Raw genomic sequence first — 12,564 nt, 5'->3', positions numbered from 1 at the left:
CTCGGCCAAAAGCAAACAAGCTAATAATAATAATAATAATAATAACTTCATTTATATAGCACCTTTTAAAAACAAGGTTTACAAAGTGCTTTGACAGACCAGCCAGCAAGACAGTGCATAAGAAACAAAATAGAATAACAAGTGACAGTCAAATAAACAAGTAAACAAACAAAATAAATGAAATAATAAAATAATGAAATAAATAAAACCAAGTGATAATGGTATAAAATATGGTAAACAAATATAAGATAAAATACCAAGACCAAATGAAAATGAACCAATAAAACGACGACATCACATAAAAGCCAATCTATAAAAATGTGTTTTAAGAAGTGATTTAAAAGAGATTACTGATTCTGCAAGCCTTATCTCCTCCGGAAGGTCATTCCAAAGCCGAGGGGCCCTTATGGCAAAAGCACGGTCGCCTTTGGTTTTCAGTTTCGACTTTGGATCAACCAGAAGGGCCCCACCTGAGGATCTAAGGCTGCGAGCTGGCTCATACGGGGTCAACATTTCTCCTATGTATGTGGGGCCAGACCCAGACGTGCTTTAAAAGTGATCAGCAAAATCTTAAAATCAATTCTAAAACGATGTGAAACGGGTGATGTGATGTCGTCTGTTACAACCAGTAAGAAGCTAAGACAATAGCTGTCTGTCTGTAGTCCTACTGTTTATCTTAGTTTGTTATTTTAAACGTCTTTGCTGGCTGAGACAAAGCAGCCACCACCCCCCACTTGATTGTTGACTCACCAATCAACCCATCAATCAGGATGTAAGATAAAAATGCAAGTACCTGCTTACAACAACAATGGAAGCCAACTTGGCAGCGAGAGGTCTGCTTTCTAAAACATGTATTAGCAATTCATTTTAACTGCAATTCATGCTTTTTTTTGCCTCCATAACAATTTCCTATGTTTATGTACCATATTCTATCTAAAATATGCTTTATCGTTTTGAAATGGTTGATGTATAGACTGACTGTATAATGTGGAGAGAAATACTATATTAAATATTTTTTTCAACTGCTATAACACTGAAATGAGACAAGAAGCAGATTGACCAACATATGTTCAAGTCTCCAAACCTGCTTTGCAATTCAACACGACACTCTTTGCAACACACTCTACCTGGTTCTCTACGTAGGATAAAGGAATCTAACATAAAGTCACTTGTTTGCCATTTCAAAACACTGCCATTCAAAATGCCACTCCCATGGACTAATTGGCCGAGACGTGTGTCACCTCGCTAAACGATAAATTGCTTTTTTGTTTACTTATCAATAAAGATGTCAGCACTATAAAAAAGACCACAGATAGGAACCTGTTGACGATAACAACAGAAGTCAACATGTTAGTCAGAGGCCTGTTTTCAAATATTGTATTTTGCAATTTATAAAAACTAAAATTCGATCTTACTTTTTAGTCTCCGCAAATTATTTTTTACCATTTTTAAGTACTGTATTCTATTAAGAATATGCTCTGTTCCAAAATGCGACCTTTGGAAATGCATATGTGTATTGATTTGATTTTACCACATAGAGAGAAATGATGAAACCCAAACCTCAGACATCATTAGAAAAGTAGAAATGTTATAAGTGTCAGTCAGTGCCATCAGGTGACAAACTCTGAACTAAAAAACATAAAATAATAATAATAATAATTCAGTAGAATCCTCTTCGTGAGTCATACACCGAAACAGGAAACCAAACAGCAGGTAATAACCAGGCTATTCCCCTAAATTACATGCAACATGTGGTTTCCTGGTGCATGTGCATTACAGGACTTCGTTGTAGCAGAATGAAAATATGTACTTTTCCGCACAATGTGTAGAGGGGGAAGTGCATCAAGGAACTGAAGTTCATACAAAATGAGGATATGAAGACATTGTGCCTTTCCTTTTATTATTTATATAATATTTCTGTATTATTTACTATACTGTCATCTAGTCTGTGTACGCAACCAGTGCAGTCAGTTACTGGAAGAACGCTGTTTTCCAGGATTGTAATATGTTTTATTCCACAGTAAAAAGTTGTAAATAGATATTTGTTTGGTTAACAATTTGCATCTGACATGAACATGAATTGAACTTTCTTGTTATTAGAATTTGGGAAAGCCAATGCCAGGAAATCTGTTTAGTTTTATTGAAAATGTGCACTGCATTGGTCGAAACCCACAGTTCACGTTGAGTTCATGGTGGCCCAGGCCTTCTAATCTACCAGAGGTTTATGTGAGTGAACTCCTAACAAAACTACTCTGTGGTTAAAGTGTTGGAGGTGCATTACCTCACCACACAGTGGAGCTGTGGCTCAAGCTTTCATATTGCTTTGCCTGCACTGAAATTATATGTGTGACATGACATGAAGGTTAGGCTTAATATTCTGCGTGTTTAATCTTAAATGAAAACTTGCTACCATTATATGTACATGTTTTTTTTATTCAAATGGTGTCATGTATATGTTGCCAGTGATCTGAGGTAAGCAACAAACAAATTCTTAGGTTTAGTATTACTCTTGCAGTTCATGTTGATGATTTTCTTTTCAGGTCATAGTTAACATATTTCATTTCTGCCATGTTTCTAGCCCAGCATCCATAGAAGACTGACTCTGATGCATAGGAAATTATGCTTTTTGTTCTTTTTAAATCAACAGCCGTGTCATATTTGTAATGGAACTTTTTCACAGAAAAGACGGTGAAATCTCGCTGTATTTCTATGGTGACATCTATAAAAAAACAAAAGCAGAATCCTGCTGCTTACTCTGCATCTCTTTCTCTGCGAGTCAGCGGGCAGGTAAATTATAATTTCAGAGGCAAATGCTTAGATTGACAATAGATATGTGTGGTGAACTGCTCCAAAGGTCATGCCAAAGAGGGACTCCAAATGTCAAACACCCGTCTCTGAAGTTTAAGCCTTTGTACGATCTGACGTATTGATATTCTCTTCCAGACACCAAAAACGTCATTACTGATATTTTGATGCAGAATATGCGTTTGTTTCTCTGATAGTAATTGAGCATTGATGGACGTCTGTGGAAGATATGAACTTCAGATGTGCACGTGTCTGTTGTATAATGGTCGGGGAAGTGTTATTTTGAGCAAATACCCCTGACCTTTTTTGTCCTTGGTGCCCTTTCAAACCAAGATCGAATTTCTAACAGTGATAACCACCTGAGGCACTGTGAACCAAAAGGGGCATATCAACAGTTTGGAGGACATTTATAATGTAGCAAATGTCACTATTTGCATGACAGGGAGTCCCAAAGGCAAGGCTTTGAAAATATATCAATCTTTTTCTATTTTTAGAAAATACTACCTCTAGGGACTTTCCTAAATTAGGAAATATCAATGTCATATGATACAAAATGGCCGATACAAATGACAAAACATAGATAAAAAGGTGCTGAACATCTTATGTCAATTTTAAACCCTTTATTTTGATGACATTGACCTAAGATAGGAACCAGCTGAAAACAATCTTCATTTAAGCCCATAAATAGAAGAGAGCTGGGAAATGAGAGTAGCACTCATGTTTGTTCGAGGCGTGTGCTGTTGAAGTTTCAAGGTTTTTGACAATAAGTTAACTTTTTGTAAATTGCTCTTGAAAAACAAAATGTACGGAAATGTAGGTGTAGGCATATGGTGAGTGCAGTCTGTGGGCCCAATTCAAACAATCTATAGCACACTTTCATTTGCATTTAGGGCTCGTCCAACTCAACTTTTACTAGATATTTAACCAGATGCAACTGGTGCATTGTTATTTAAATGGAGGTTTGGAAAATTGGAGAAGCAAAAACTTTACTCTTGAAGGGCTAAACAACAATAACTATAGATTGACGCAGAATATTTCGTTAGATAAAAACATCATTTTGGAAATGATTACATCTATCTTTTCTTAATCAATTTTGACTTTTGGATTACAACGCTACAATGTTACTGGAAATGTTACTGGAAATGTTTGGATCATACATGTCTGAAACAATCCTATGCAGCCGCCACTGAAATGTAATTCTACAAAAAGTATTGACTAATATATTAATAGTGAAATTAAAATATAAAAAAATACTGTTCCATTGACTCTACAACAAGTTTATTTTGGTCCATGAAGCAATCCCTCTCTGCGTCCTCAGGATAGCTATGCACCAACAGTGTGCTTGACCAACCCTAATTTAAGACCAACACGCCCATGGGCGCACAGATGAGCAAAATGAGTGTATGGCGTGACAATGATAACTACGTCACTCTGGAACCAGCTATGTGCCAGGTGTAAAATAGGCTTCTGTGTGTTTTAGAGCCTCAGTGTCTTTGATGGAGAGAGGCGTGCATTGCTGTCTGCCATAGTGTCCTTTATGTTGCTACCACAAAGGGGCGCCAAAGTCAGAAATTCTCACATTTCCGACTGCAGAGCAGAGAACTGTCAAAGGGGGTCGGAACAGATCTTCTGGAAATTTGTGTAAGCATAACAGTAATAATATAGACCGAGACAAAACAGACCACATGTCTTCGTGGATTAATCTTCTCTAGGGAATAAAAAATCCAAGAAACAGTAATCAGCATTCAAAATATAATAAGGTCTTTTTCTGCCACATTTCATACCTCTCAGAGGTGAATCTACATATATTTTACCCAGCAATAGGCATATAAAAAGTTGATCACTGTATATATAAATATTGCTTAAGGTCATTGCAAGTCAGACTAAAAGAAAAGTTCACACTGTTACATGTTTTTTTTTTTAATTGGATACAAGGAGTTCAAGTCGTTGGAACACATATAAAGACATTACATTACATTACATTACAGTCATTTAGCAGACGCTTTTATCCAGCGTGGTAACAGTTTGAAACATCTGACAGAAATTTGTGTGATGAAAGTGTGTTGATTTATAAGATGTGTCTTTGGTCACTTTATCCAAGGAGCCCTGCAGTTGTGGCATTTTACATAGTGTTTACAAAAGAAACTAATTTGTTATAGAAAAGGGTGATGGTGAATATTTTTGATTTGATTGTGATTTGATGGTTTCTTCCATCCTAAATTAACAGAAAACCTAATTGTTTGGCCTTTTTTTCTGAGAGCCGATACATTTGTTCTGTCCTACATGCAGCATAAATAACTTACTATCTACTACTATCTTCATAATTATTGATACGATTAAGCTTTCTAAAAGCTGATTTTAGTTAAAGAGATATGTGAAAACAAAAAAAGTTCCCCTTTACAGCAAAAAATAAAAGTCTGAGGCAAGAATGTCATCTACTGCAACATAGTAGATGAAATTTCAGCGGGGCTCATGCATTTTCGTTGTTTGTCATACTGGAAAGTTTGAACCTTTCCTCCTCCTCCTTTTGCCTCTCCTGCACTTCTCTTTCTAAATGGTATCCAATCATCAGCTGGTAAATCAGCACACCCACCACTGCACCCAAAAAGGGTGCACAGATGGGCACAAAGAACCAGTAGGTGTTTGCTCTGGAAGAGAATAAATGAAAAAAAAAGAACTGTAATGCATAATGTAATTGTCTTTACTGTAGCAGGCCTTAATAAACTATGAGTGCATAGCAGTATCATCAGAGATGCATTGTTACAGGTCAGAGAGTATGTGAAACATGTCATTATCGAGACATTCTAATTTTAATACATTTAAAGGGGCAGTGCACTGATTTTATACATTAAGTTCGGTTTAATCGTCACGTTTGCAACCATTGCCTGTGTGTTGTGAAGGAGGGAAGGACAGAGGATGTCGCATGTGTACAGATTGTAAAGCCCTCTGAGGCAAATTTGTAATTTGTGATTCTGGGCTATACAAAATAAACTGAATTGAATTGAATTGAATTGTTGTGGCTGATAACCATTAATGACTTCCCATTCAATTGGCTGTTAACATTCGAAGCAGATTCACCGTGATATCGTGCTATACTCACGTGAAAACCTCTCCACCCCAGCCTGCAAGAGCCGTGAAGATGCGTGGTCCAAGGTCCCTGGCTGGATTGACGGCATAGCCACAGTTGAAACCCATCGACAGGCCGATGACCAACACCACAAAGCCAACAGTGAAGGGCTCCAGACCTCGAGGGACGGGGTTGTTGTTTGGATCGACTATGGCCAGGATGCACACAATCAATGCAGCTGTTCCAATAATCTGAGGAATAGTAGAGGCAGAATGATCTATTTGGGCTTCATATTAAATTGATGAACTTTGATTATTTATATTAAGTGTAAGACCTCTTAGAGGGAGCATGTTGTTGAAGATGCAGCCACCATTTTTAGTGAATAAAGGTGAAATATACCTAAAAAATCAAGTCACTGTTACCTGATCAAAGAATCCATTAACCAGCGTGAGATGTTTGGATGGATATGTGGCAAAAATCCCAGCTGTGGCATTTGTCCCCACCACAATCAGCTCCCCCTGGCCAAAGTCCCATAATGCATCTGATGGGAAGAATGTACAAATCACTTTGTGAACCACTGAGTAGACAGCAATCTTGATTAGTCTAAGGAGTGTAGTCATGTGTCCTGTTAAACATTTGTTTTCATCTGATTCATTCACTTCAGTTTCACGCACCGATATACATGCCGAATACAACCGCTGCACCCAGAAAGGCTCCGAGAGTCTGGAAGAAAAAGAAGAGCGGGAACTTCCTCCAAGGCTCTCTCCTGAGTAAACACAGTGAGAAGGTCACGGCTGGATTCAGATGACCACCTAAAGATGAGAGAAATAGAGAAACGTTGGAGTACTTTCATACATATCTATGATCAGATTCTATGTGATCCAACCCAGGAAAACAAAAACACATGGAGGCTGTTTTATCTCTACTGCATACAGCAAACACCACCCTTTTCTCAGGGAGACAGAAGAGAGCTGTAGGCCTACTGTAGGCCTATATCCAGTGACGGTGGTTTAAGTTTTGTTTGGATGGAAGGTCTCAGTGACACAAATTAAATTGGAGGGATGAAAAGATTTGGAAAAAAAGTATCCCTTTTTCTAACCTTAAAGGGGGAAATAACTGCTCTGATGGCACACTCATGTGGGTGCCTTGCTTCTATTCACACCTTAATCGTGTCAGGGTTGGAGCTATCTAATTATAAGAGCTTATTTTCTCAGCTGCAATGCGTGTTAGAGGGGGACAGCCTCATTATAAAAGGCATCGGAGAAGTGAGTATGAGTGAACTGCGGAACCCTTTGTAGTGCGGCTGCTTTTGACGGAGGATACTGGGATTGAGGATTGACTCGCTCACTTTCCTTTCAATTACAGACCACATTAGTTTTCAAGTTCAGGGGTAAATGCGCCCTCCCTCTGCGAGTGTGTGTCTCTTTTAAACTTTGCATTTCTCCGTCCACTGCCTCCACGTTCGGCTTCCCCCTGCTGCCTCCAGCTGTCATACGTCAGGCAAACACATCAGTGGGGTAAATACTGCACTTCAGATAACTGCCAGTTCAGCCTTTGCTGATATTTAGTGTCTGTCAAGCCATCAATAATAATGACTCACTGTTATGCTGATGGGAGTTGGAGGAAAAAAGCAGAGTCTTGCTGAAACACTGTGTGAATGACAGGTACTTCATGACAGTGATGCTAATGACTTTAGCTCCACTGTGTGTGATTTTCTCGATGATGATAAAGTTTTCCTCCCTTTTTACTCAATCAACCCTTTGTTGACATTGGCTTTACCGCCTCATTGTTGTAGCTTATGTATGTTTGACGATATAATAATCATAATAGTTGCAAAATCATCCCTTTTTAACTATGCTTTCCTTTCTTCAGACCTTATTAAATGTATAGAAAAGGCATTGAAGTGTTTAATCTCTTCTCCACAAACTGGGCTTGCACATTTAATGAACGTGATAAAATACATGATCGACCGCAAAGCATTGTCATTGCACCAAATAATGAAACATTAAATGTTTAATATGTTATTATGGGCTATGTAAGAACAAATATATGTATTTTGTTTGCCTGAAGACATTTGCTGACTGAGCCTCTAATAAGAGAATCAAAATAGACTTACTTATAGACTTTATTGATTTTGGGAGGACCAGTAACCCTTGAAATACACTGCAGTATATCCTCACCTGAGATCTGTCCGCTCACAAGGATGCCTAATGTTGCAGCAAAACCAAAAGCAAGGTTGACGGTGAGGAATGTGCCATGGGAGCCTCCGCTCAGCACCAGCTGTGCTACTGCACCACAACCAAACATCTGGATAGAGGAGGGGGGAGACACTTCAGACAAACAACCTGGAATTATTTACTTCACACATCTGCCTTTTATACATTTCAAACACTTCCAAATCATACACTGTTTTTGTTTTTGGAGCTCCAACCAGAAATATGCAGCGAAGTTAAAAAAAAAAAGACACACCCTAAGATTAGGTTATTTTTGTAGACAGACGGTAGTAGAACACCTTCAAAGAGAAAAATAAAGCCCTGCAGTGGCCTTGACCCCGGGTCAGGTGTCTAGCTGAGTCTTGCTTTTGGTCATGTCCAGGGTGTGTCTCTTTGACCTCCGAGGTCATGTGTATGTTATGGACGGGCTTTGTGTGGTTCGATTGATGCCGACAACAATCTGACTCCACCCGCCGAGCCTTCCTCCACGGAGGGCCAGCTCTGACCACCGGGGGGGATGGCGCTGCCAGCCGAGTGAAAGGTCTCCTGGAATTAACAGATCAGTCACAGCTGGGCAGCGGGAAAACAAATGGCCTGGCGTTTCACCGTCGGCGCCCTCTCCTGATATTTGTGTTGTCTGTGGGTTTCCGTGAGAAGCTGAGGGACTCCAGGTTGTTTTGCACGGACTAAAAAACATTGTGCTTTAATTTAAAAGAGTCTTGTGGCACACCTCATGTGTCGAAAATAGGTCTCAGTGGGGACTGCAGCTGCTGTGTGAAGTCTTGTATCATCAGCAAAGAATATGGATATAACATAATATGTTTTTGTGTGTAATTTAGGTACTACAAAGAAACAGCTGATAATTAATGAAGGTGCTAAAGTTCTTACAAATATACAGTACCAGTCAAAAGTTTGGACACACCTTCTCATTCAATGTTTTTTCTTTATTTTTATTTTTTTCTACATTGTAGATTAATATTGAAGACATCCAAACTACGAAGGAACACATATGGAATTATGTGGTAAACAAACAAATGCTCAACAAACCAGAATATGTTTTATATTTTAGATTCTTCAAAGTAGTTGGATGAGAAGGTGTGTCCAAACCTTTGACTGGTACTGTAGATATGATATTATTCAGTGTTTATGTGCTTTATACACATCTATGAAAGCAGCAATTTAATGAGAAGAGAGCAGAATATTTGCTTTCTTTACCTTTTAGCACTACTTTAAAAAAGTCGCCTTTGAACATCAAATCAGTCTCACAGAAGACACCTGGAGAACCTAACATAAAAAACGATTTAACTATTGTGTGAACTAACAACTAAACTCTTGCCAGACACCACAACACCCTCACCTCTTTCTCTACACAAACATGTTGGACGAAGAGACAGATTTCCTCTGGGAATTTTCAAAAGGTCTTTTTTCTCTTTTCTCACGTTAGAGCTGGTGAAAAGCTTCAGGATATATTTTAGTGAGAAAATCCTGCAACCTGTTAAGCATTTCTTATGATGTGCTTTGCTCACCACCTCACATCTTTAATTGTCGTGTTGGATTCATTGGATGGTGATTGGACCACACAAATGGCATGCAATTACTCCACAATAACACTCTTTTTTGAACATCATCTGATGTTGTTCTCAGACATATTCAGTAAAACTGTAATGAGTTGATTTCTCTATATGCTCTACACTGGACTTGATGTTTTTCTTTTTGTAAGAAGTAGGTCATGTACACAAGCAGATATTTGTTAAGATAATTTTTTTGTGGTGGAGGTGTTTCTCATTCACTAACATAGTTTACCAAAAAGTCTAACTAGCTCACATGGTTAAAGTTGTTGTACGCTTTAAGTGAAAAATAGTCATGGTAAATGGCAAAAACAAAACAAACTAATAAGCATGCAACTGTTATGTTAATCATGCAAATATAACAGATTCTTCTTGACATTAATTTCCCCCGTTTCCTAAGTATTTCATTTAAATTGAATGGTAGCAGACAATATCTGAAAAAAACATATTTAATTCTAAATTGAGGTACTACTTTATACTGAGTACATTACACATCTGGCAATTTAGTCTATTGTCCTTGCTAACAATGATCCACTCAGCTCTCTACAGGAGGGATGCAACACACGCTTTACTCACCACCAGAATAAAGGTTCCCAGGCACTCTGCCAGGGCCTGTCGGAGGAGCGCATGTCGGATCTGAAAGGTCCCTGCCAGTTTGTCCAAAATGTCTCTTTGTTTTCCCATGATGCAGTTATTACAAGTTTATCTTGAGGTAAGCTCTGCGGTCAGACATCGAATGTGAGTCAGTGGCTGTGCATCAGCTTTTAGGGGTCTCCCTTGGATCCCTCCCTTTGGACTGCCTGCCACTCCTCAACACATTTACACCCATCTCTTCCCCCTTACAGTTTTTTGTGGCTGCTGAACTCCTGCTCTTGTTTACTTTCAGTATTTCTCTCTCCACGGCACAGTCAAACATGAGAAATAAAGCCATAAAGTTGCACATTTACTCTTGTAGCTAACTGACGCTTGTTTGTCACCGTTCTCTGCCCTACTTTAAAATTACACCCAATTAAAATGCAAGTCTGTCTGTACATAATTGTGCACATTCATCAAGCAAACGGACTTCATCCTGAGGGACGTGAGACGACGAAAAACCTTGTCCCAGACCGATCCGTCTTCACTAGCCCTTCACAAGCTGCAGAAGACACTCCACATCAGAGGAACGTGTGCACAAAACAGGTGAACTGAGGGATTCACACAACACTCTCCACAAAAAGAAGCAAACATCCGTCACCATGGATACTGATAGATCCCGTGCTCAAGCAGCTGTTAGAGCTATTGTGTTATGTCTCCCTGTTAATTGATTAATTTCTCTCTTCCTAAAAGCATTTAGACCTAAATTTGCTCTAAACTGAATGATTGAGAATCTATGTTCAATGTGGGCTTGACACATTGTACTGTACCTAATATGATAAAAGACACATATATAGTTTAAAGGAGAGTGCTTCACAGTGTTGTGTGTTCTTATGAGTCAGAGTGAAAATATTCAAAACAATGACAATATGTAGAAGTCCTTCATTCTTTTGTTCTTGCTGTCATTTCCCTTTTCGCAATCCATTCCATTAAACTTTTAGCGACTTTCACTTTGATTGCCCTTAGATTTAGACAACAAAACATGTGATTCAGGTTTAGGAAAAACATCTTAACGTGAACAACTTCACATAATGTTGAAAGAGTAGTTTATGTCATTTGGACAAAATAGCAGAGCCAGTTCATTGTGTGTGTGTGTGTGTGTGTGTGTGTGTGTGTGTGTGTGTGTGTGTGTGTGTGTGTGTGTGTGTGTGTGTGTGTGTGTGTGTGTGTGTGTGTGTGTGTGTGTGTGTGTGTTGCGAGGCTTCCCGTGTCTTGTTTTTCATCTGCTGAGTGTAGTGACGGGGGGTTAACTCCGGAGCAAGAAACATTATTATTATCGACTCCGGCCCTGGAGACCAAAACAAGGGTGTCTCCCCTGTGTTTTCTGACCACGGTCGAGAAGCTGAAGCAGGAGAAGTTAACAGTAAGTTCCAAAAGAAGGTCACTAACATCACTAACGTAACTTCAAAATAACTCAACACTTTGGGGCCTCCAACACCTCTCGCCTGGTTGAAGGTCCTGTGTTTGTTTAAGCCACCCGTCTGATATTTTCAGTCCATATACTACGTCATCACACACCCAGAGCATTTTGTCTGAGCATCTCATACCGATGTGGACGGGTTTACATTTTAGTAACTTGTGCTTTGGTGTGCAATGCCCTGGGATTTAGAACAGGCTCAATAAATCTGTGTTTTGCCAGAGTTGTGGTGTGTTTGCTTCCTATCTCCAGGCCTTGGTCAAGCCCTACACCCCCGCCCGACCACTTCGCTCTGCTGCCTCGGGGCGATTGGTTGCCCCGTCGCTCAGAGGTCCCTGCGGCCGATCCACCCGGTCACAGCTTTTTTCTGTCCTGGCCCCTCAGTGGTGGAATGAACTCCCCACCGACGTCAGGACAGCAGAGTCACTGCCCATCTTTAGGCGCAGGCTGAAAACTCACCTCTTCAAGAAGTACTACCCTGAGCCTTCCTCGTAGCACTTATTGCATTCGTATTAGTTGTTGCACTTACTGTATTCGTATCAGTTCGCTGCACTTATTGAATTCGTATTCGTCTACTGCACTTATCCTATTCGTAGTAGTTTGTAGCACTTATTATATTTGTATTAGTCTGTTGCAATTATTGTTTTCGTAGTAATTTGCCTCTGCACTATACTTTTGCTCTGGTTTATGCTTTGAGATGCTTGTTTAAGAAAGGAGATGCACTTATGACTTCTGGTGACTAGTAGTTCTCTTGAATACCTATGTTGAATACACTTCCTGTAAGTCGCTTTGGATAAAAGCGTCTGCTAAATGACTGTAATGTAATGTAATGTAATGTTTGTGTCGTGATCTTGATCCTTT

General features: G+C 39.3%; 1 protein-coding gene across 1 annotated transcript; it reads right to left on the bottom strand.

Moving 5' to 3' along the window:
* Window positions 1-5,275: 5,275 nt before the first annotated feature.
* On the bottom strand, window positions 5,276-10,337 carry LOC129102125 (aquaporin-3-like). Its single transcript, XM_054612114.1, has 6 exons — window positions 10,230-10,337; window positions 8,053-8,179; window positions 6,547-6,684; window positions 6,295-6,413; window positions 5,906-6,123; window positions 5,276-5,453 (listed from the first exon to the last, which is right to left on the bottom strand). Exons 1-6 carry the CDS (start codon window positions 10,335-10,337, stop codon window positions 5,276-5,278), a joined length of 888 nt encoding a protein of 295 aa, XP_054468089.1.
* Between the last annotated feature and the right edge of the window lie 2,227 nt (window positions 10,338-12,564).

Source organism: Anoplopoma fimbria, chromosome 14 (genome assembly GCF_027596085.1).
Source record: "Anoplopoma fimbria isolate UVic2021 breed Golden Eagle Sablefish chromosome 14, Afim_UVic_2022, whole genome shotgun sequence".
NCBI classification, from domain to species: Eukaryota; Metazoa; Chordata; class Actinopteri; order Perciformes; family Anoplopomatidae; genus Anoplopoma; species Anoplopoma fimbria.
This window is presented reverse-complemented; position numbering and strand designations above follow the sequence as displayed.

What these genes read in the sequence shown, in the direction of transcription:
- LOC129102125 (XM_054612114.1), bottom strand. Translation starts at nt 10,337, where the DNA reads ATGGGAAAACAAAGAGACATTTTGGACAAACTGGCAGGGACCTTTCAG. An exon ending in TTAATGGATTCTTTGATCAG is followed by an intron (nt 6,124 to 6,294) that starts GTAACAGTGACT and finishes ACTATTCCTCAG; the next exon opens with ATTATTGGAACAGCTGCATT. An exon ending in TGGGGTGGAGAGGTTTTCAC is followed by an intron (nt 5,454 to 5,905) that starts GTGAGTATAGCA and finishes ATTCTCTTCCAG; the next exon opens with AGCAAACACCTACTGGTTCT.